This window comes from Nycticebus coucang, chromosome 2 (genome assembly GCF_027406575.1).
Source record: "Nycticebus coucang isolate mNycCou1 chromosome 2, mNycCou1.pri, whole genome shotgun sequence".
NCBI classification, from domain to species: domain Eukaryota; kingdom Metazoa; phylum Chordata; class Mammalia; order Primates; family Lorisidae; genus Nycticebus; species Nycticebus coucang.
In genome coordinates, this window is record NC_069781.1 from 145,778,708 (window position 1) to 145,803,811 (window position 25,104).

Genomic DNA, 25,104 nt, shown 5'->3' on the forward strand with positions numbered 1-25,104 from the left:
TAGGGAACTTAAAGATGCAATGGAAAGTATCAGCAACAGGTTAGACCATGCAGAAGATAGAATTTCAGAGGTAGAAGACAAAGTTCTTGAGATAACTCAGATAGTAAAAGAGGCAGAAAAGAAGAGAGAGAAAGCAGGACGTTCACTGTCAGAATTATGGGACTTTATGAAGCGTTCCAACATACGAGTTATAGAAATTCCAGAGGGGAAGAAGAATGCCCCAGAGGAATGGAAGCCATACTAGAGAGTATTATAAAAGAAAATTTCCCAAATATCACCAAAGATTCTGACATACTGCTTTCAGAGGGCTATCGGACCCCAGGTCGCCTCAACTCTAACCGAGCTTCTCCAAGACACATTGTGATGAACCTGTCCAAAGTCAAGACAAAAGAAAAGATTATTTAAGCTGCCAGGAGTAAGTGCCAGTTGACCTACAGGGGCAAATCCATCAGAGTGACCGCACAATTCTCTAATGAAACTTTCCAAGCAAGAAGACAATGGTCGTCTACCTTTAATCTACTTAAACAGAACAATTTCCAGCCCAGAATTCTGTACCCTGCTAAGCTAAGCTTCAAAATTGACAGAGAAATCAAATCATTTACGGATATACAAACATTGAGGAAATTCGCCACAACAAGACCAGCTCTACAGGAAATACTTCAACCTGTTCTGCACACTGACCACCACAATGGATCAGCAGCAAAGTAAGAACTCAGAAATCAAAGGACAGAACCTAACCTCCACACTGATGCAAAAGATAAAACTAAGCAATGGACTCTCACCAAATAAGACGAATAGAATACTACCACACTTATCAATTATCTCAATAAATGTTAATGGCTTGAATTCCCCACTGAAGAGACATACATTGGCTGACTGGATTAAAAAACACAAGCCATCCATTTGCTGTCTGCAAGAAACACACCTGGCTTCAAAAGACAAATTAAAACTCTGAGTCAAGGGTTGGAAGACAATTTTTCAGGCAAATGGAATTCAGAAGAAAAGAGGAGTTGCAGTCTTATTTTCAGATACATGTGGATTTAAAGCAACTAAAGTCAAAAAAGACAAAGATGGTCACTTTATATTGGTCAAGGGAAAAATACAACAAGATGTTTCAATTCTAAATATTTATGCACCCAATTTAAATGCTCCCAGATTCTTGAAACAGACCTTACTCAGTCTGAGCAATATGATATCTGATAATACCATCATAACAGGGGACTTTAACACTCCTCTTACAGAGTTGGACAGATCCTCTAAACAGAAATTAAATGAAGATATAAGAGATTTAAATGAGACCGTAGAACAACTGTGCTTGATAGACGCATATAGAACACTCCACCCCAAAGATAAAGAATATACATTCTTCTCATCACCCCATGGAACATTCTCCAAAATTGATCATATCCTGGGACACAAAACAAATATCAACAGAATCAAAAGAATTGAAATTTTACCTTGTATCTTCTCAGACCATAAGGCACTAAAGGTGGAACTCAACTCTAACAAAAATGCTCGACTCCACCCAAAGGCATGGAAATTAAACAATCTTCTGTTGAATAACAGATGGGTGCAGGAAGAAATAAAACAGGAAATCATTAACCTCCTTGAGCATAACAACAATGAAGACACAAGCTACCAAAACCTGTGGGATACTGCAAAAGCAGTTTTGAGAGGAAAATTCATCGCTTTAGATGCCTACATTCGAAAAACAGAAAGAGAGCGCATCAACAATCTCACAAGAGATCTTATGGAATTGGAAAAAGAAGAACAATCTAAGCCTTTTCAGTAGAAGAAAAGAAATATCCAAAATCAAATCAGAGATCAATGAAATTGAAAACAAAAGAATCATTCAGAAAATTAATGAAACAAGGAGTTGGTTTTTTGAAAAAATAAATAAAAGAGATAAACCATTGGCCAGACTAACGAGAAATAGAAAAGTAAGAAAAGTAAAATGTCTAGTAACCTCAATCAGAAATGATAAAGGGGAAATAACAACTGATCCCACAGAGATACAAGAAATCATCTCTGAATACTACCAGAAACTCTATGCCCAGAAATTTGACAATGTGAAGGAAATGGATCAATATTTGGAATCACACCCTCTCCCTAGACTCAGCCAGGAAGAAATAGACCTCCTGAACAGACCAATTTCAAGCACTGAGATCAAAGAAACAATAAAAAATCTTCCAACCAAAAAATTCCCTGGTCCAGATGGCTTTACTCCAGAATTCTATTAAACCGTCAAGGAAGAGCTTATTCCTGTACTGCAGAAATTATTCCAAAAAATTGAGGAAGAAGGAATCTTCCCCAAAACATTCTATGAAGCAAACATCACCCTGACACCAAAACCAGGAAAAGACCCAAACAAAAAGGAGAATTTCAGACCAATCTCACTCATGAATATAGATGCAAAAATTCTCAACAAAATCCTAGCCAATAGATTACAGCTTATCATCAAAAAAGTCATTCATCATGATCAAGTAGGCTTCATCCCAGGGATGCAAGGCTGGTTTAACATACGCAAGTCCATAAACGTTATCCACCATATTAACAGAGGCAAAAATAAAGATCACATGATCCTCTCAATAGATGCAGAAAAAGCATTTGATAAAATCCAGCATCCTTTTCTTTGGAACACTGAGGAGTATAGGCATAGGTGGCACATTTCTAAAACTGATTGAAGCTGTCTATGACAAACCCACAGCCAATATTTTACTGAATGGAGTAAAACTGAAAGCTTTTCCTCTTAGAACTGGAACCAGACAAGGTTGTCCTCTGTCACCTTTACTATTCAACATAGTGCTGGAAGTTCTAGCCAATACAATTAGGCAAGACAAGGAAATAAAGGGAATCCAAATGGGAGCAGAGGAGGTCAAACTCTCCCTCTTTGCTGACGACATGATCTTATACTTAGAGAACCTCAAAGACTCAACCACAAGACTCCTAGAAGTCATCAAAAAATACAGTAATGTTTCAGGATATAAAATCAATGTGTACAAGTCAGTAGCCTTTGTATACACCAATAACAGTCAAGATGAGAAGCTAATTAAGGACACAACTCCCTTCACCATAGTCTCAAAGAAAATGAAATACCTAGGAATATACCTAACGAAGGAGGTGAAGGACCTCTATAAAGAAAACTATGAAATCCTCAGAAAGGAAATAGCAGAGGATATTAACAAATGGAAGAACATACCATGCTCATGGATGGGAAGAATCAACATTGTTAAAATGTCTATACTTCCCAAAGCAATCTACCTATTCAATGCCATTCCTATCAAAATACCAACATCGTACTTTCAAGATTTGGAAAAAATGATTCTGCATTTTGTATGGAACCGGAAAAAACCCCGTATAGCTAAGGCAGTTCTTAGTCATAAAAATAAAGCTGGGGGCATCAGCATACCAGATTTTAGTCTGTACTACAAAGCCATAGTGGTCAAGAGAGCATGGTACTAGCACAAAAATAGAGACATAGACACTTGGAATTGAATAGAAAACCAAGAAATGAAACTAACATCTTACAACCACCTAATCTTCGATAAACCAAACAAGAACATACCTTGGGGGAAAGACTCCCTATTCAATAAATGGTGTGGGGAGAACTGGATGTCTACATGTAAAAGACTGAAACTGGACCCACACCTTTCCCCACTCACAAAAATTGATTCAAGATGCATAAAGGACTTAAACTTAAGGCATGAAACAATAAAAATCCTCAAAGAAAGCATAGGAAAAACACTGGAAGATATTGGCCTGGGGAAAGACTTCATGAAGAAGACTGCCATGGCAAGTTGCAACAACAACAAAAATAAACAAATGGGACTTCATTAAACTGAAAAGCTTCTGTACAGCTAAGGAGACAATAACCAAAGCAAAGAGACAACCTACACAATGGGAAAGGATATTTGCATATTTTCAATCAGACAAAAGCTTGATAACTAGGATCTATAGAGAACTCAAATTAATCCACATGAAAAAAGCCAACAATCCCTTATATCAATGGGCAAGAGACATGAATGGAACCTTCTCTAAAGATGACAGACGAATGGCTAACAAACACATGAAAAAATGTTCATCATCTCTATATATTAGAGAAATGCAAATCAAAACAACCCTGAGATATCATCTAACCCCAGTGAGAATGGCCCACATCACAAAATCTCAAAACTGCAGATGCTGGCGTGGATGTGGAGAGAAGGGAACACTTTTACACTGCTGGTGGGACTGCAAACTAGTACAACCTTTCCGGAAGGAAGTATGGAGAAACCTCAAAGCACTCAAGCTAGACCTCCCATTTGATCACGCAATCCGATTACTGGGCATCTACCCAGAAGGAAAAAAATCCTTTTATCATAAGGACACTTGTACTAGACTGTTTATTGCAGCTCAATTTACAATCGCCAAAATGTGGAAACAGCCTAAATGCCCACCAACCCAGGAATGGATTAACAAGCTGTGGTGTATACCATGGAATACTATTCAGCCATTAAAAAAAATGGAGACTTTACATCCTTCGTATTAACGTGGATGGAAGTGGAAGACATTATTCTTAGTAAAGCATCACAAGAATGGAGAAGCATGAATCCTATGTACTCAATTTTGATATGAGGACAATTAATGACAATTAAGGTTATGGGGGGAGAAGCAGAAAGAGGGACGAGGGAGGGGGTTGGGGCCTTGGTGTGTGTCACACTTTATGGGGGCAAGACATGATTGCAAGAGGGACTTTACCTAACAATTGCAATCAGTGTAACCTGGCTTATTGTACCCTCAATGAATCCACAACAATAAAAAAAAAAAAAAAGAAAACATTATACAAACCCAAACTGATGGATGTTCTACTAAACTGGCCAGCATTCTTTAAAACGTGTCCAGGGAAGATGAAGGCAGACTGTCACAGATGGAGAAGACTTAGGACAGGTGACAATAGCAATGCAGGAAACTGGATAAGACATTAGCAGCAAAACTACAGATATCTGAATAAGAGCTATGGATTTAATTAATAATATTATGTCAGTGTTAATTTTCAGTATGGCTTCGTAACATGTTAACATTAGGAAAATCTGAGTGAAGGGCATATGAAAACTCTACTATTTTTATAACTTCCTTTAAATGTAAATTTATTTAAAAAAAAAAGTTAAAAAAAGAAAACATCAAAATCTCAATCTTTGCTGACCATGCTTTGGTAGAATCATCATTGTTCACCAAGCTGAATGTGGCTCATAAGAAAACCTTGGGAGTATCAGCTTCCACACTCTGCAGTCCCAACCACTTGTTCACACCTCTATAATGAGGCAATGATATAGTTTTTTTCTTAACATGAATTTTTTGTTTCTTTTCTTTGTTTTTTTTTTTTCAGTTTCTGGCTGGGGCTGGGTTTGAACCCACCACCTCTGGCATATGGGGCCGGCGCCCTACTCCTTTGAGCCACAGGCGCCGCCCTTACCATGAATTTTTAAAACCCATAATAGTCAATTCTTTAAGAGCAGGGACCAAGATTTAGTTGTTTCTACATCCTCTGTGACGTGCAGCGCTTGTCAAAAGTAAATGCTGCCCAGTGTGGTGTCCTGCACCTGTAGTCTCAGCTACTCTGGAGGTTGAGGTGGGAGGACTGTTTGAGTACAGTTCAAGGCCAGCCTGGGCAACATGGCAAAACCCTGCCTCTAAAAATAAGTAAAATTTAAAAATGTTTTTAAAATTAAAAACCAATTTCTAAAAATTAAATGCTCAGTAAGTATGAATGAGTGAAGATTATGTAAACGTTCTCCTTGCTATAGGAATTATTTACTTACGCTCCACAAAGGAAGTAAAGAGCATTCTGAACCTGCTAAGCCGACTACCTTCATCTGCCCACATCCGTATCACTCCAATTCCTGTCTTCAGCATCACATCATTGGCCACAGTGCTGCAGAACTTGGCCTTCAGGTTTTCAATAGAACTGCTTCCATCATAGACTGCGACGAAGTTTCTCTTGCATTCATTTGAGTGCTCCATTTGATAATCTAGGAACCTCAAATAAATCTGTAACATCAACACAAAGAAAAACACACTGCTTTTATTTTTAATTTTTTTAGACTTTGGGTTAGGAAAGAATTTCTTTTTAAAAAAATTTTTCTCTATACATATACATGTGTTTATTTGTTTTCCACTTTTTGCCTTCACAAAATTAAAAAGGCTTAAAATTTAATAACAATAACAATGTTTAAGATAAGGACTAGAAACAAAAACTTTGTAAAGAATGAACGAAGATAAACACATTCAGAAATCAGATTGCTGCAATGAAATATTGAGCAATAATAATAATAATGCAAAAAAGTAACATTCACATTGTCATATAAGAGTATGTCCATTATAGAATGCTTTGACTCTGAGGTTCAGTATGGAGTCATCAGTTAACTTCTTTTTTTCCCCCAAAGTCTCAAAAAATAGACAATTAATATTTATAAATAAGAATAGAAGATAATTTCAAAAAACAGGTCACGCCAAATCTTATAGAGAATAGAAAAAGAAGAAATACTTCAAAATCATTCTACTTCATCTGGATATACCTGATATTAAATACACTGCTTTTAAAAAGACACATCTCAATTTTTCTATTATCCATAGCCAATAAAGTAGAATTACAATAGCTGACAAAAAGATAGAGCAGGTAGGCTCGGCGCTTTGTAGCTCAGCAGCTCGGGTGCCAGCCACATACACCGGAGCTGGCAGGTTCGAATCCAGCCTGGGCCTACCAAACAGCAATGATAACTACAACCCTAAGATAGCCAGGTGTAGTGGCAGGTGCCTGTAATCCCAGCTACTTGGGAGGCTGAGGCAAGAGAATTGCTTAAGCCCAAGAGTTGGAGGTTGTTGCAACACCACGGCACTCTACCCAGGGTGACAGCTTGAGATTCTGTCGCAAAAAATAAATAAATAAATAAGTAAGATAAAGCAGGTAAAAGGCTGATGCCTAAGTGGTTAAAAAAATCCAAAACTAACAGCATGTTCCTCTGGTTGTCTTAACAATAGAACCAAGCATTAAGGAGCCCATTTGTGTTTTGCCCATAAAGAGAAGAAACTTTTGGCTTCAGGAGGCATAACTGTCCTACATATTTTCATCAGTATAAAACAAAACAAACAGCACTGACATGGAAAGTGAAAATCATAATTCTATTCCTCTGACAATGAATATAATCCATTGGTTAGTTGTTCCGTTTTTCTGCATTTTTTTTTTTTTTTTTTTGAGACAGAGTCTCACTATGTTTCCCTTGGTAGAGTGCCGAGGCATCAAAGCTCACAGCAACCTCAAACTCTTGGGCTCAAGTGATTCTCTTGCCTCAGCCTCCTGAGTACCTGAGACTACAGGTGCCCACTAGAATGCTCAGCTATTTTTTGGTTGCAGTTGTCATTGTTCAAACTGGCCAGCCTTGGTGCATGTGGCCAGTGCCCTAACCCTGAGCATGGGCATTGAGCCTTTTCTGCACATTTTAAAACTAAAGTTTAACTGTAAGATACACATACCCTGCTTTTGCTCTCCACACCAAAAATATTTTTCTTTTACCTACACTCTTCGTAACCGTAACATTCCCATGCTGTGCTATTATTATTTATTTACCTCTTATCTCTCTTGTAAATGTAAGTTTTCACCCCTTTAACCATTTCTACATTTTTCAGATAGAAGCCATTGTATCTGTACCATCAGAGGAGCACTTCAGCATTTTCTTATTCAAATTTCATTGGCAGTTTCCTAACTGGCACCAAGTTATTTCTTAAAATACACATGGTCCATTATTATAAAGATTTCCTTTACATTGTAGGCTTAGACAAACTTTAAGCATTCATCTCCAAAAGAACTTAATGAAGCAGGTGTCACTTTATGGGTAGAGAGGTTCAGGAATGCGTTATGTGGGGCAAGGTGCATCTCTGAAGTCTGTGTTTTCCCCGCTCTGCAGGGTGCCCCCTACACACGGAGTTCCCTACTTTGGCTCTAGTTGCCCATATGACTCTACAATTAAAATTTTAGTGAGTGAAAAATAATGATTTCCTTTGACTGTCAGTGAAGACATCTCGTGAGCATTCTCTTTCACTGAGGTGCCCAGATGCCACCCAACTGCCTTCTGCTTTTCTGAGACAAGGTCTCACTGTGTTTCCCAGGCTAAAGCACTGTGGTATCATCATAGTCCACAGTAACCTCAGACTTCTGGGCTCAAGCGACCATCCTGCCTCAGCCTCCCAAAATGCTGGGATTATAGGCATGAGGTACCGTGCCCACCCCCTACTCTTTAATTTAAAGGGTTTAATAAAACAAAAAAAGTCATGTCATATGTTTCCCCTTTAAAGTACCTTAAGGGCATAAAACTAAGAGCAAACAATTAAAAAAGGAGCTCAAAGAGTTACATTTTGACCGAGTAATGATTTATCTGAAATGAAGAACCTGATGCTTCCATGAGAATCCTGGAATTAGCAATAAAATAGGATTTGTATTAAAAAACTTTAGAAAATCTGCATGCATGTATTTTAACATAGAAAAAACATTTTCTTAAATATGTCAGCAGTTGCCATTAATTTTCCCATCATTTCTATAACCCCAACATGGTTTGTGGTCGTGATTACCACTCATTCTGTAATTATCTGACTTCTCCATCAGACCGGGAGGACTTCCCGTGTGAAGTCTTATTGAGTCTGTTTTGCTCATGGTAGGTACCAAGTAAGTGACCAGGTCTGTAAAACTATGAATCGGTAAAGTAAGTATCACTACACGATGTCTAAAGTATTTACTCTCCTTTTTTCTTTTAATCCAAAGAAACATGGTATTATATGAGGCTATAGTAAATGTCTTTACAGAGATAAAGCAAGAGTTAAAGATAAATCATATGAAAAGATTATGACACTCTTTCCTATTGTTAACTGGAGCTTAATAGGTTAATTCTAATTCACAATATGAATCTGACAAAATGAGATGGAAGGGGAAGGGCATCAGTTACTCCTCTCTCACTCCAGACTGCATGAGAAGGTATCTTTTTCTAAACAAGAGGCCTCTTCTCAGACCCTATGTCCTGCTCAGGAACACATACTGAGTGACCTCAACGGAGGGAGCTTGGTCTTTTCCTTCCCTCTTGGCCCGGGTTAGTTTGCTCTGCAGAGGCAAACTTTCATCAGAGGAGGTTCTGCTCTGGACAGAGGTGGGAGGTGGAACTGGGGGGGAGGGAGTTAGCGAGATTGAGTGGACTGTCTCCCTCAGCTGTGTACCACGTCCTGGCCTTTATTGTAATAAAGAGGCTCCACACTGCACCGACACTTTGATTCCTCGATTGGTTCAGAGCTCCACTGAACAACAGGGGCTCTATTTACCCTCAAGACTCAACACAAATGAAGTGAAATCCCCAGAAAAGTCCACTGATAAAAATGGACCAAGACACTATTTGTATACTATTAAACACTGATGTCTTCTTTGTATATTTATAAGTGTATACCTTTCTTGAACATCATCCATTAACTAGTTCATCTCATTTTGAGCATGCAAGGATTATGGTGACCTTTAGCACTTTAAAATTTTAAATTTTTCTTTTTTTTTTTTTAGACAGAGTCTTACTATGTCACCTTTGGTAGAGTGCCGGTGCATGTGGCCAGTGCCCTAACTGCTGAGCTATGGGCACTGAACCTAAACTTTAAATTTCTTAAATAAAACTAAATATTTACTCATTTAGTTTAATATTCAAATTTTAAAATTCGATCCAATTCTTAGGTCAATTGTATATAACATTTTAAAAAACATTTTCAAAGTTGATTTACTTTTATTAAAAGTACCACATCCTCTCAAATCACAACCTGGTAACAGAAAAAACAAAAGCAGGAAAGTAACATACATTCTCCAGTAATCAATATTCTACATAATACTCCTAAAAAACTTGTGAATATGTAATTTTTCATGGAATATTTCAAAGAGTACTGTTTAATGTGCATCTCAACATTTTCATATTTATATATAAAAATACACAATATTGTTCCACATATTTTAAAACCCTATACCAGTTATAGAAATAAATCAATATTTATTCATTCTCCAGTTGGGGATTTAGCTGGCTTCTACTTTTATTATTTTTTTTTTTTTGTGGTTTTTGGCCGGGGCTGGGTTTGAACCTGCTACCTCCGGCATATGTGACCGGTGCCCTACTCCTTGAGCCACAGGCGCCACCCTGGCTTCTACTTTTATAATTATTAACTAATACTGCTATAAACATTTTTATTTGCATTTTGCACCTGGGGATAATTTCATTTGGGTATACATTTAGAAATGTACTTGCTATGTTGTAGAATGTGACCATTTTAGCTTTATCAAAGCACGCTTTTCACATTGCTGTAGCAATTTACAAGGTCTGACAATGAAGTTCATGAACTCATCCTAGAGAAAGTGCTGCCCACCTCACTGCTAAATTATCGCCACGGTCACCTGTGAGGTTTTCCCCTTGGAAGCTATGTGCCAAAACCAATTTCTAGTCTACCCTTCAAAGCAATTCTAGAACACCTTTTCTGGAATGACTATTAGGACTGTTATCACATGGTACAAAAAAACAAGCAACATCAATAATGAACACCGCTCAGCAAGACGTCGACATGAACACAGCTGTGAGTCACTGATATGCCAGGGCTGTGAAACTTTACTGAGCTGTCCACACAGTGCTGGCAATGCTAGTGCACGGCGGAAGGTCATGAACTGAACTGTCAGATCTTGTGTGACAACTGTGATGGTAGGTCCAGAAAGAGAGCTCCAAAACTGCTTTCAAGGGCAGGTAGTCTAGGTGCTGGCGCTGGTGCACAGCCTCCCCGGGGGGAGGACTTTGCAGGTGACCGTAGCGATACCCAGAGGGAGGTGTACAGACCTTTCAGGATGAAGTTGCAAACTTAATTATCAGACCTCGTATACTTTTTAAGCAAATTAAGAGGGTTTCCATAACTCAATCCTTGCTGACACTTCAAGAACTGTCATTACATTACAACTCTCCACCCTCTACCTCACGCTGCTACTTTGTAGTCAAAAACCATGTCCTATCTTAATCCCTCGTAAGCAACAATCTATTCTCTGATCAGTGGTTTCCCTGGAATTCACTTTGCCCAGAATTCCCTGTAAAGGACATGATGCAGCATCCGGCCTCTGGAGTCTGGGTTCTCTCACTCAAAACGATGCATCTGAAGTTATTGCATTTATCTAGGGTATGTCCTTTTTTTTTTTTTGCAGTTTTTGGCAGGGACTGGGTTTGAACCCGCCACCTCTGGCATATGTGGCCGGTGCCCTACTCCTTTGAGCCACAGACGCTGCCCGGGTATGTCCCTTTCTATTGCAGAATAGATTTTCCTATATGGATGTACCACAGTTTGTTATTTTAGTAGCTGAAGAATATTCAGGTCAGTTTTTGATTATTATGGATAAAGCTGCTATGAACATTCACAGTGCGATTGTCCAATCTTCTTTTTTTTATTGTTAAATCATAGCTGTGTACATTAGTGCAATCGAGGGGTACAATGTGCTGGTTTCATATACAATCTGAAATATTCTCAGCAAACTGTTCAACGTAGCCTTCATGGCATTTTCTTAGTTTCTGTATGTACATTTGTATTCTGCATTTAGTACGTTTTGCCTGTCCCCATTCTAAGATGCACCGTAGGTGTGGCTCCACCCTAACCTCCCCCCTCTCTTCCCCTTCCTTAGCCCATCCCCCATAGCCTTGTGCTATAGTTGGGTTATAGCCTTCATGTGAAAGCTATAAATTAGCTTCATAGAAGGGCTGAGTACATTGGATACTTTTTCTTCCATTCCTGAGATACTTTGCTAAGAAGAATATGTTCCAGCTCCATCCATGTAAACATGAAAGAGTTAAAGCCTCCATCTTTTTTTAAGGCTGCATAATATTCCATGGTATACATGTACCACAATTTGCTAGTCCATTCGTGGGTTGATGGGCACTTGGGCTTCGTCCATGACTTAGCAATTATGAATTGGGCTGCAATAAACATTCTGGTACAGATGTCTTTGTTATGTTGTGATTTTTGGTCTTCTGGGTATAAACCTAGTAAAGGAATTATAGGATCGAATGGCAGGTCTATTTTTAGGTCTCTAAGTATTCTCCAAACATCCTTCCAGAAGGAAAGTATTAGTGTGCATTCCCACCAGCAGTGTAGAAGTGTGCCCTTTTCTCCACATTCATGCCAAGATCTCTGGTTTTGGGATTTTGTTATGTGGGCTACTCTTACCGGGGCTAGGTGATATCTCAAAGTGCTTTTAAGCAAATTAAGAGGGTTTGATATATCAAAGCATTTCTCTGATGATTAAGGATGATGAGCTTTTTTTCATGTGTTTGTATATCGGGCGACTGTCTTCTTTAGAGAAGTTTCTCTTCAAGTCCCTTGCCCACCCTGCGATGAGATCACTTGTTCTTTTCTTGCTAATATGTTTGAGTTCTCTGTGGATTCTGGTTATTAGATCTTTATCAGAGGTATAACCTGCAACTATTTTCTCCCATTCTGTGGGCTGTCTGCTTGCTTTACTTACTGTGTTCTTGGCTGTGCAGAAGCTTTTTAGTTTGATTAGGTCCCAGTAGTGTATTTTTGATACTGCTTCAATTGCCTGGGGAGTCCTCCTCATAAAATATTCACCCAGGCCGATTCCTTCAAGAGTTTTCCCTGCACTTTCTTCAAGTATTTTTATAGGTTCATGTCTTAAGTTTAAATCTTTTATCCAGTGAGAGTCTTAGTTAATGGTGAAAGGTGTGGGTCCAGTTTCAATCTTCTACAGGTTGCCAGCCAGTTGACCCAGCACCATTTGTTAAATAGGGAGTCTTTTCCCCACTGAATGTTTTTAATTGGCTTGGCAAAGATCAAATAACGGTAAGTAGCTGGATTCATCTCTTGGTTCTCTATTCTGTTCCAGACATCTACTTCTCTGTTTTTGTGCCAGTACCATGCTGTTTTGATCACTATTGATTTATAGTACAGTCTCGGGTCTGGTAGCATGATTCCTCCTGCTTTGTTTTTATTGCTGAGTAATGTTTTGGCTATTCAAGGTTTTTTCTGATTCCATATAAAACGGAGTATTATTTTTTCAACATCTTTAAAGTATGACAATGGAGCCTTAATAGGAATTGTGTTAAAATTATATATTGCTTTGGGTAGTATAGACATTTTAACAATGTTGATTCTTCACAGCCATGAGCATGGTACGTTTTTCCATTTGTTAACATCTTCAGCTATTTCTTTTCTTAAAGTTTCATAGTTCTCTTTGTAGAGATCTTTCACGTCCTTTGTTAGGTATACTCCCAAATATTTCATCTTCTTTGGCACTACTATGAAAGTAATAGAGTCCTTGACTGTTTTTTCAGTTTGGTTATTGTTGGTATATATAAAGACTACAGATTTGTGGGTGTTGATTTTGTAGCCTGAGACATTGTATATTCCTTTATCACTTCTAAAAGTTTTGTAGTAGAATCTCTAGTGTTTTCCAGATATATAATCATATCATCTGCGAAGAGTGAAAGTTCAGTCTCTTCTGACCCTATGTGGATACCCTTGATCACCTTTTCTTCCCTAATTGCAATGGCTAAAACTTCCATTACAATGTTAAAGAGCAATGGAGACAATGGGCAACCTTGCCTAGTTCCGAGCTAAGTGGAAATGATTTCAATTTAACTCCATTCAATACGATATTGGCTGTGGGTTTGCTGTAGATGGCCTCTATTAGTTTAAGAAATGTCCCTTATATACCAATTTTCTTAAGTGTTCTGATCATGAAGGGATGCTGGATATTATCAAAAGCTTTTTCTGTATCAACTGAAAGAATCATATGGTCCTTTTTAGTTTATGTGCTGAATTACATTTATAGATTTACATATATTGAACCAGTCTTGAGACCCTGGGATAAATCCCACTTGGTCATGGTGTGTAATTTTTTTGATGTGCTGTTGGATTCTGTTTGTTAGGATCTTATTGAGTATTTTAGCATCAATATTCATTAGTGATATTGGTCTATAATTTTCTTTTCTTATTGGGTCTTTCCCTGGTTTGGGGATCAAGGTGATGTTTGCTTCGTAGAATGTGCTGGGTTACATTCCTTCTTCTTCTATATTTTGGAAGACGTTTAGTAATATTTAGTAATACTAGTTCTTCTTTAAAGGTTTGGTAGAATTCTGACGTAAAGCCATCTGGTCCTGGGCTTTTCTTTTTAGGGAGATTTTGTATAGTTGATGCTATTTCAGAACTTGATATAGGCCTGTTCAACATTTCCACTTCGTTCTGGCTAAGTCTTGGTGGGTGGCATAATTCCAGGTATTGGTCAATTTCTTTCAGATTTTCATATTTCTGAGAGTAGAGTTTCTTGTAGTATTCGTTAAGGATTTTTTGAATTTCTGAAGGGTCTGTTATTTCATCGTTACCATTTCTGATTGATGAAATTAGAGATTTTACTCTTTTTTTCCTGGTTAGGTTGGCCAAAGGTTTATCTATTTTATTGATCTTTTCAAAAAACCAACTTTTGGATTTATTGATCTGTTGTATAATTCTTTTGTTTTCAATTTTGTTTAATTCTGCTCTGATTTTAGTTATTTCTTTTCTTCTGCTGGGTTTGGGGTTGGAGTGTTCTTCCTTCTTCAGTTGTTTGAGATGTCCCATTAAGTTATTAACTTCCTCTCTTTCTGTTTTCTTGAGGAAGGCTTGCAGTGCTATTAATTTCCCTCTTAGGACTGCCTTTGCAGTATCCTAGAGGTTCTGATAATTCGTGTCTTGATTGTTGTTTTGTTCCAAAAATTTGGTGCTTTCTTTCTTAATCTCGTCTATGACCCATCTATCCTTCAGCATAAGGTTGTTTAGCTTCCGTGTTTTTATATGGGTATGCAGGTTCCTGTTGTTGTTGAGTTCAACTTTTATTCCATGATGGTCTGAGAAGATGCAAGGAATAATTTCTATTATTTTAAATTTGCTGAGGTTAGATTTGTGGCCTAGGATGTGATCGATTTTGGAGTATATTCCGTGGGCTGATGAGAAGAATGTGTATTCAGTTTTGTTGGGATGAAATGTTCTGTAGATGTCTGTTAAGTCCAGATGTTGAATGATTAAGTTTAAATCTAAAATTTCTTTGCTTAGCTTCTTTTTGGAGGATCTATCCAGCACTGCTAAAGGGGTGTTAAAATCTCCAACTACTATGTAACTGGAGGAAATCACGTTGGTCATGTCTGTTGGAGTTTCTCTTATAAATTGAGGTGTGTTCTAGTTGGGTGCATAAATATTAATAATTGAGATCTCATCATATTGAGTATTACCTTTAACAAATATGAAGTGTCCATCCTTATCCTTCTTTATTTTGTTTGGTTTAAAGCCTATTGTGTCTGCGAATAGGATTGCAATGCCTGCTTTTTTCTGCTTTCCATTTGCCTGGAGTATAGATGACCATCCCTTCACCTTGAGTCTATATTTGTCTTTTAATGTAAGATGCGATTCTTGCAGCAGATATCTGGCTTGAGTTTTTGTATCCAGTCAGCCAACCTGTGCCTCTTTAGAGGACAATTTAAACCATTCACATTAATTGAGAATATTGATAAGCCTTTCAAGAGACCGGTGGACATTTTTAATCCTTTTGCGACTGTGGAAGTTGGAATTTGATCAAAATTTCTGGGTGGGTTTACTTTTGTGGTGGAGGATTACACTGGTCTTTATAGAGGATAGGTCTGAGAATGTCCTGGAGAACTGGTTTAGTTATGGCAAATTTCTTCAACATGTGAATGTCATTGAAGTATTTAATTTCTCCGTCATAAATGAAACTCAGTTTAATCTCCTAAAACAAAATAACTTTCAACCCGGATCCTACAGGATCAATTCCTACAGGATCCTGGGTTGAAAGTTATTTTAGGAGATTAAAAGTCAATGACCATCTCTTCTAGCTTGAAAGGTTTCAGCAGAGAGATCTGCAGTTATTCTAATATTCTTGCCCTTGTAGGTAATGGTTTTCTTTTGTCTGGCTGCTTTTAGAATTTTCTCCTTCAGACTGTCCAATCTTTTGGCTTCTCTGGACCACAATGGAAGAAGAGTCATCTGGGGCTACACATTAAATACACAAAACACTAACTTATGATCAAAAAAATGGTCTGTGCATAATTTTCAAGATATCCACCACCACAAATAAGCAAAAAAGTTCTACATAATCATCCTAATTATGCAGTGGCCGGTTCAGAGTCTTTTAAAATTGCTGAGCGGACCCCAAATTTGCAATCACTAATATAGATAACATACATATCTAACTAATAAAATGTCATTGGGTTTTGGTTTTTTTTTGTTATAAAAGAAAAATGGGCAATATAAAACTAGTGGCACGTTTGATATTGTGTTTGAGAAACTAATGCATCAACATCTCCTTTGACAGAAGCAGCTGGATTTCTCAGTGAGTCCTCAGGGTGCTCCCCAGAGAGTTTGGTTCTAATTTTACTCTTCATGTGCTTCATTCTTAAAAATAACCGATTGCAAATGTGGGTGCTGCCAAAAAGCACTGACGCAAGTAAGGTGTTGACTGTAAAGTGAGGGAAATTCTTCTCTGGGAAGACCTGTAACAGTCCACTACAGAGACATGATCAAATTTCTCCTGGAGTTGGGGTGGTGCCTGTGGCTCAGTGAGGCGCCAGCCCCATATACCGAGGGTGGGGGGTTCAAACCCAGCTCCGGCTGAACTGCAGCCAAAATAATAGCTGGGCGTTGTGGCAGGCGCCTGTAATCCCAGCTGCTTGGGAGGCTGAGGCAGGAGAATCGCGGAAGCCCAAGAGCTAGAGGTTGCTGTGAGTCCTGTGTACATCATGGCACTCTACTGAAGGCGGTAAGGTGAGACTGTCTGTGCAAAAAAAAAAAAAAATTTCTCCTGGAGTTGAATGTCAGACTGCAGCTCTGTACGTTCCATTTGAACACTGGCAGGTAACATAATCATGTCAACTGGAAACAGAGTCATAAATGCCCCAAAATATTATTTTCCTGGAAATCTTGAAATCTGTTTTCAAATTCTTGTATTGTAAGTTAAAGAGCAAGGCTGCATATTTTGCACTGTTCTCTGCATGTTTTTAGTCAATGTGCTGAAATGCATAAAATGGTTTGCCTTGTGATTGCCATAATTTATTTTGTTTGGAATGGTGTTATGGTTTGAAACATTGCATTATAAGATAGTTTTTATCTTGTTTTCTTTTATTTATTTATTTATTTTTTTTTTTTGTAGAGACAAGAGTCTCACTTTATGGCCCTCGGTAGAGTGCCGTGGCCTCACACAGCTCACAGCAACCTCCAACTCATGGGCTTAAGCGATTCTCTTGCCTCAGCCTCCCGAGCAGCTGGGACTACAGGCGCCCGCCACAACGCCTGGCTATTTTTTTGTTGCAATTTGGCCGGGGCCGGGTTTGAACCCTCCGCCCTCGGCATATGGGGCCGGGGCCCTACTCACTGAGCCACAGGCGCTGCCCAAGATAGTTTTTATCTTGAAGATGCATGCTTTAATTCTTTTAAATGAGGGGTAAAATCCACTAAAAGTGCTAATCTCTACACCAGATTTTATAGTAAAGTTCTGGCACAAATTTGGTTTTTGATAACATGTCAACTTTTGCAATTTTAAAACATATTGCAAATCATAAAATCTTTTCAACACTTGGCTTCAACTTAGCCATCATTCTTCTGAAAAGTAAATGGTGTCACCAAAATTGGTATCAATACTTCCAATGAATTCATAAAATTGGAGATAATTCAATCCCTTGGTCCTTATGAAGTGTTGAGGATGATTTACATGTTACCCAATTGTAAAGCTTTTGCACAGAATTTTCCTGCTGTACTATGCAATGATACTTCATCAAATCAGAGTTGTGGGTGGCAACCGCATTGTTTTCTATTAATTTTCTGAGTCTCTCTCTTTTACCTACCATCGCCGGGGCACTATCAGTAACTATACCAGGTATGTTGACAGTGGACAAAGAAAATTGCTTTTTAACATATTTTTTACTGCTTCATATAAATCTCTTGGTTTAGCAGTGTTTTTTAATGGCACTGAAGAAGTCATGTCTTCCATGCCATTATATCCGTCATCAATGATATAATAAAAATGGCAGGTTGAACCACATTTGCAGCATCAGTGCTGTCATCCATCCTCAGAGCAGTTTAGAATTTGTGGCTGTGCTAACCAAACTTCAGATAGATTTCCAGTTTCTTCAATTTGCCTGGCTGCAGTCTGGTGAAACAAACTGATTTTAGAACAATTCCCCCTTTTCTTCAGGAGAAAATATACCCACCAGGCTTTCCACACACTGCTTAGTAAACTCACCATCACTGAACAGTTTTGATTTTTTGCTATTTAACAATATACTACCCGACAACTAGCTTTTACAATGGATTCCATCTGAGTTGTAACTTCTGAAAACATTTTTTTTGTTCAGAGGATAGACGTTTTTCAATTCCACTGTTTTGTCCTTACGACACAATCCTGCATAGGCATCAAATTTGGCAGCATGATTCTGCATATAATGCCTTTTCAAATCATAGTCTTTGAAAACTTGCACAAATTTCCTACAAATTAAGTAGGGTGCCTTATTATTTGCCTCTCCAAAAAAATGCAGTCATCTGTCTACTTTACACTGAACAATACTCCATCCATAGTTTTTCTTCTTTTGGATTCCATTTTCTTTTGAGACACAGGAGCCATGCTGTGATTAAAAAATAATAGATAAGCAACTATATTTACTTATTAAAAATTGACAGGAAAATAGCAAGGTTTGGGCCCTTCCACGTCTCAGCTGCCGAGGCAGAGCCAGGCAGAGGGCCAAGTGTGAGGTGTGGCGGGCACAGTTTTGGGCACCACTGAAGTGTGCTGGGGCCTCAGTAATCAAGTAAGAACCATGACTTGACTTCCAGATAACATTAAATGGTTAACACTGCAATTTTTCAATAATTGAAAAATTATTATAATCACTGCCTCGCCAAGCCATGACAAACACATAGAATGTCTGATGGTGTCGACTCCATGGTCTGTGTCTAGACATCACACACTAGAAGCCCCACACTGTGCAGAGCTGAAGCCACATGTGCACAAACAGTGAAGAGTGTACATGTGATTCCGTGACATTGTGACACGATGTTGTCATCTATAAAGTTCATGCTTGAGAACTGCCCAATGGAATTCTACCAAAAAAAAAATCATATAAAAAAATTCACAATGTTTTAAGTAGCTTACAATTTTGTGTTGGGCCATGTTCATAGCCATCCTGGGCTGGACACTTTTGATTTTCGTTAGTTTTTTCTATAACTTAAGTTTGAATTTCTCCTGGGTAGCTATCCAGAAGGCTGCTTTTTGGAGTGCCTATAGCATTTTGCATTCCTATAGGAATGCATCACTTTTACCTACTCAGCATCCAGCACTTAGCAATTGGTTTTAAAAAAATTATTATTGTTCTCTCTATCAAGGGTGACAGAGTCTCTCTCTCAAAAAAAAAAAAAAAAAATTATTGTTGTCTGGCCAGGCACGGAGACTCATGCCTATAATCCTAGCAGTCTGGGAGGCTGAGGCGGGTAGATTGCTTGAGCTCAGGAGTTCGAGACCAGCCTGAGCAAGAGCAAAATCCTGTCTCTACTAAAAATAGAAAAACTAGCCAGGCACTGTGGCAGGTGCCTGTAGTCCCAGCTGAGACTGGGAGGCTGTGGCAAGAGGGTCAGTCAACCCCAAGAGTTTAAGGTTGCTGCGAGTAAAAAAAAAAAACCCTAAACAATTACCGTTCTATTGGAGATAATAGTTGTTGCCTCACGGTAGTTTTTTTTTGAGACAGAATCTCACTATGTGTCCCTTGGTAGGGTGCTGTGGCATCACAGCTCATGGCAAACTCCAACTCTTGGGCTTAAGTGATTCTCTTGCCTCAGCCTCCCAGGTAGGTGGGACTATAGGCACCCACCACAATGCCCAGCTATTTTTCTGTCGCAATTGTCATTGTTGGTTAACTGGCCTGGGCTGGGTTCAAACCGGCCACCCCCAGTGTATGTAGTTGGCACTGTAACCACTGTGCTATGGGCGCTGAACCACCTCACTGTGGTTTTAATTTGTATTTTGGTAATGACTCAATCTCTGGCAAAGTTATCAGTTAAAATTTGGCCATTGTACAATTGGCTCATGTTCTTATTTTTAAGTTCTGGATAAAAGAAACCTGCAAGTGCCTTCTCCCAGTACCTGTTTTTCCTTTCCCTCAACAGTGTCTTTCTCACAAGTTTTTAAGAGTCCAATTTATAAATTTTTCTTTTATAAATATTCCTCTGGTATTGTATGTAAGAACTCTTTGTCTAACCCAGAGTCATTAAGATTTTCTCCTATATTTTCTTGTAGGTATAAGTGAAAGTTCATTTTATTTCTTGGAATATGAATATCCAGTTGTTCTAATACCATTTGTTGAAGAGTATCCTTTCTTTACTGAATTGCCTTTGTACGTCTTTCAAAAATTAACCATATTTGCATAACTATAATTGAATATCTAGGTTCTTTACTGACACTGTCTTAATCACTGAAGCTTTACTGCAAGTCTTTTTTTTTTTTTATTGTTGGGGATTCATTGAGGGTACAATAAGCCAGGTTACACTGATTGCAATTGTTAGGTAAAGTCCCTCTTGCTTTACTGCAAGTCTTAAAATCAGACCATGAGTCTTCCATCTTAGGTGTTCTTCAAAATAATTTTGGCTTTTGTAATTCTTTGCGTTTCCGTTAAGTCCTAGAATCAAGTCTGTAAGGCAGTCCCTGCTTATAAACATCCAAATTACTTACAACTTGCACTTAAGAATGGAGGCTGTTACAGGTAATGTACCTGTTTCAACTTATGTGCAAATCCAATTTAAGAGGAAACCTGAAGAACCTACCTCGTTTGTAACCCGGGCACTGCCTGTAAATATTTTAAAAACATACAGCTGAGTCTCTGATTAGAATTGTGTTCATCTATACACATCAGATTCAGAAGAACTGACATTTTAGCACTGGAGTCCGCCAACACATTTATGCAGTACATTTCTCCATTTATTTAGGTTTTCCAAAATCCTTTGAGTTTTTTCATTACTGTTCTATAAATTTTCAGTTTATAAATGCTACATGTAATTGTTTAGTGAGGTGGTGTCTTAAATGTTACTGTTTTCTTAATTTTGAACTCCAACTGTTCATTTCTAGCATATAAAAATACAACTGATTTTTTCATATTGGCCTTCTATTCTGCAATCCGATTTGTTTCCAGGAGCTTTTTTCTAGATTTTACTGAAATTTTAAAATAGATATCATGTTGTCTACAAAAAGACACTTTTCTTTCTTTTCAATCTGCATGGCTTTTTGGGTTGGCTACAACTTCTCGCACAGTACTGGATAGGCGTTAGCTTACTGATTGACTTTAAAGGGAAAAGAATTTAAGTTATCACCATTAAGTACAGTATCAGTTGTACCTCTCTATAGATGCCTTTTACCATGTTAGGGAAGTCCAGTATCTTTCTACTTTTCTGAGATTTTACCATGATACGTGTTAAACGAGGTGATCATGGTCCAATCTTTAGTCTATTGAGATGGTGAATTATACTAATTTTTCAAATGTTGAATAAGCCTTGCATTCCTAGGGTAAATCACACTTGGTTGTGACGTATACTTTTTTTATACTGCTGGATTAGATTTGCTAATGTTTTATTGAAAATTTCATATCCAGGGGAACTTCTTTCAAGAATGAGAGCAGACAGAGACATGCTCTAGTAAAAACAAAATAAGGGAATTTATCTGTTAAAGATCTGAAAAGAACCCACAATGGAAATTCTTTAGATAAAAAGAGAAATTCTAGAATCATGGAGCTTCACAAATGAAGGGAAACAAATGGTAAATATCTGGGTAAATATAAACCATGTACCAGTATCTCAAGCAAAAGAGACGTTGTTAGTACAGACCCAACCATTGTCAAAAAGAATAAGAAAATACAGTGAACAACCTTTTCATCATGGAGCATGGTTAGATTACTACTTTAAAGTTTTTGATAATTTCAAAATGTCTGTGTTTTGTTAGGGTTGGAATCTGTTGTTTTCATTCAGAACAAATTTTCCTGTTTTTTATAGGTAAATTTCTATTGTATCTTGGACATTTTCAATAATCATGTTGTGAGAGTCCGGATGTTGTTGAAAGTTCCTGGAGGATGTTGATTTTTGTTATTTCTTTTGTTTCAGTAGGAATCAACCAAGTTGTGTCTTGTTTTGTGTGGTTCAGTTTCAAAGCCTGTGCTGTGCAGGCTTGCCCAGGTGGGCCCCACCCCGGACCTGGATGGTGGTTTACGTTGTGCTGTGGTTCCCAACACAGCGGCCACATTTCCTCAGGGTTGTCCATGAGTCCATAGCTTGGCAGGAAAGCCAGAAGCAGTTCTCCTGTCCTCTGGTTCTCCCCTCTCCAAGACTTCCTTCATACTCTCCAGATGATAACTTGGTCTCCTTTACCCAGTTCTTCTGCCCAGAAAGACGACAAGTTTCTTTAGGGTTTTAGCCTCCTAACCTGTTGTGAGTTCTGAGAATATGAGGGAAGAAGAGAAAAAAACCCATCGGAATCCCCTCCATCTTCTCCAAACACCATTATACTGTGTACCAATTCATTAAAAAATAATTATTCACAATGTTTTTATGATAATCTATATCACTTTTATTTATTTTTATTACTTTTGCCCCCCCTAGGGTCTTGGTCTCTTGTCCAGGCTGGAGTGCAGTGATGCAATCACAGCTTACAGTAGCCCTGACTCCTCTGCCATTCGGCCTCCTCAGGTGCTAAGATAACTGCCACCATGCCAGGCTAACCATCAAATTCTTTTTTTTTGTAGAGATGGAGTCTCTGTTGCTCAAGCTGATCTTGAACACTTGGCCTTAAACAATCTTCTCACCTCAGCCTGCCAAAGGGCTGAAATTACAGGCATTAGCTTCCCCACCGGCCTCATTTCAAATGTGTAAAACTGTATCATACACCCATGTGCTCACCCCAAACTCAATACTTACCAATTTAGTCACCAATTTTATCTCTCTCTCTCTCTCATTTCTGCCCCTTACACATAGAGACAAATTCCAGATAGTTAATATTTTTATCTGTAAATAGTCCCATGTTATCACTAAACTTGCTTAAAAAATAACCTGTGTACTCTTATCAAACCAAAAAATAAGTAACTTCTTACTATCAAATGCCAGTGTTCAAACTTGTAACTGTCTGTTAACGTCCTTCATGGCCCCCATCTAATCCCTAAGTTCATCTCATTTTACCCCCTTTAAACTACAGGCTCTCCTCTTTTTCTTTTACCCTTAGTTATTTATTAAAGAAACACAGATTTTTGTTGGTTTCTCTCTTAATAGTTTTAATTTCTGCTATAGTTGATTTATAACCTTTCTCACCTCTAACATTGTGTCATTTTTTGCTGGTTTTCTAAGAAAATATTTTATCCTTTATTCTAGTTAAACCTTGGCAGAGGGTTACCTATTGTTACAAAGAGCCAGCTTTATGTCTGATTTGTTCTTTCTGTGTCTTTTATCCTTTACTTTCTTTGCATTTGTCATTCTTTTAACTTTTTGAATCGAATCTTAGCATATTCAATTTCAATCTATTTTCTTCTAAAGTAAGCATTTTTAGTTGTAAATTCTCACAAAGTAATGTTTTAGCTGCATTCTAGTTTCTTGATATATACTATTTCCATTATTACTGAGTTTTCTATGAATTCAAATTTTACCATAGTAGTATAGTAGTAAACTTCCAAACATAAGCAGCTTTAAAGTTATCTTCTGGTTGCTGGTCCCACTTTAATGATGCTTCAGTCAGAGGATGGTCCGCACGACACGAACACTGTCTCCAGGCAGACAGAGGATGGTCCGCACGTGAACACTGTCTCCATGCAGACAGAGGATGGTCCGCACGTGAACACTGTCTCCATGCAGACAGAGGATGGTCCGCACGTGAACACTGTCTCCAGGCAGACAGAGGATGGTCCACACGTGAACACTGTCTTCATGCAGACAGAGGATGGTCCGCACATGAACACTGTCTCCGTGCAGACAGAGGATGGTCCACACATGAATACTGTCTCTGTGCAGACTGAGGATGGTCCGCACATGAACACTGTCTCTGTGCAGACAGAGGATGGTCCACACATGAACACTGTCTCCAGGCAGACAGAGAATGGTCTGCAAGACACAAACACTGTCTCCAGGCAGAGGATGGTCCGCACACGGACACTGTCTCCAGGCAGACAGAGGATGGTCCACACATGAACACTGTCTCCGTGCAGACAGAGGATGGTCCGCACATGAACACTGTCTCCGTGCAGACAGAGGACGGTCCGCACATGAACACTGTCTCCGTGCAGACAGAGGACGGTCCGCACATGAACACTGTCTCCGTGCAGACAGAGGACGGTCCGCACACGAACACTGTCTCCGTGCAGAGGACGGTCCGCATGACATGAACACTGTCCCCGTGCAGACAGGATGGTCCGCACGACATGAACACCATCCCCGTGCAGACAGAGGACAGCCCGCACGACATGAACACTGTCCCTGTGCAGTCAGAGGATGGTCTGCACGACATGAACACGGTCTCCGTGCAGTCAGAGGATGGACACTGTCTCCATGCAAAGGACGGTCCGCACGACATGAACACTGTCTCTGTGCAGTCAGAGGACGGTCCGCACGACATGAACACTGTCCCCGTGCAGACAGAGGACAGACCGCACGACATGAACACTGTCTCCGTGCAGACAGAGGACGGTCCGCACGACATGAACACTGTCTCCGTGCAGACTCCCTGCTTTGCCTGGTGCAGTGTATCAGTTTGATAATCTTTCATGCATGCTTGTAGAGAATGCATATTCTCTGCATTTTGTGAGCAAGATACCATACCCAGTAGGCATATATTATGTATTTAAGTCTTTTGAGTCATACTATTTTGTATGCTTGGCCTATTAATTACTGAAAGAAAGGTGAAAAAATTACTGCAATTATGGATTTATCAATGTTCCCTGGCGGTCATCAACTTATGTCGGTACATTCTGCAGCTATACTATTAATGCCTAATATTTTAAATTATTACGTCTTCCTGTGAAT

The 25,104-nt window shown here is 38.7% G+C and overlaps 1 protein-coding gene across 4 annotated transcripts in view; it reads right to left on the reverse strand.

Annotated features, from left to right (window-relative positions):
- Positions 1-25,104, reverse strand: part of NETO2 (neuropilin and tolloid like 2) — a 72,746-nt gene that overhangs the window by 23,220 nt on the left and 24,422 nt on the right. For all 4 annotated transcript variants that reach the window (XM_053582081.1, XM_053582084.1, XM_053582082.1 and 1 more), the window contains exon 7: positions 5,799-6,027. In XM_053582081.1, the coding sequence (XP_053438056.1) occupies positions 5,799-6,027 (229 nt within the window). The remainder of the gene's footprint in view (positions 1-5,798; positions 6,028-25,104) is intronic.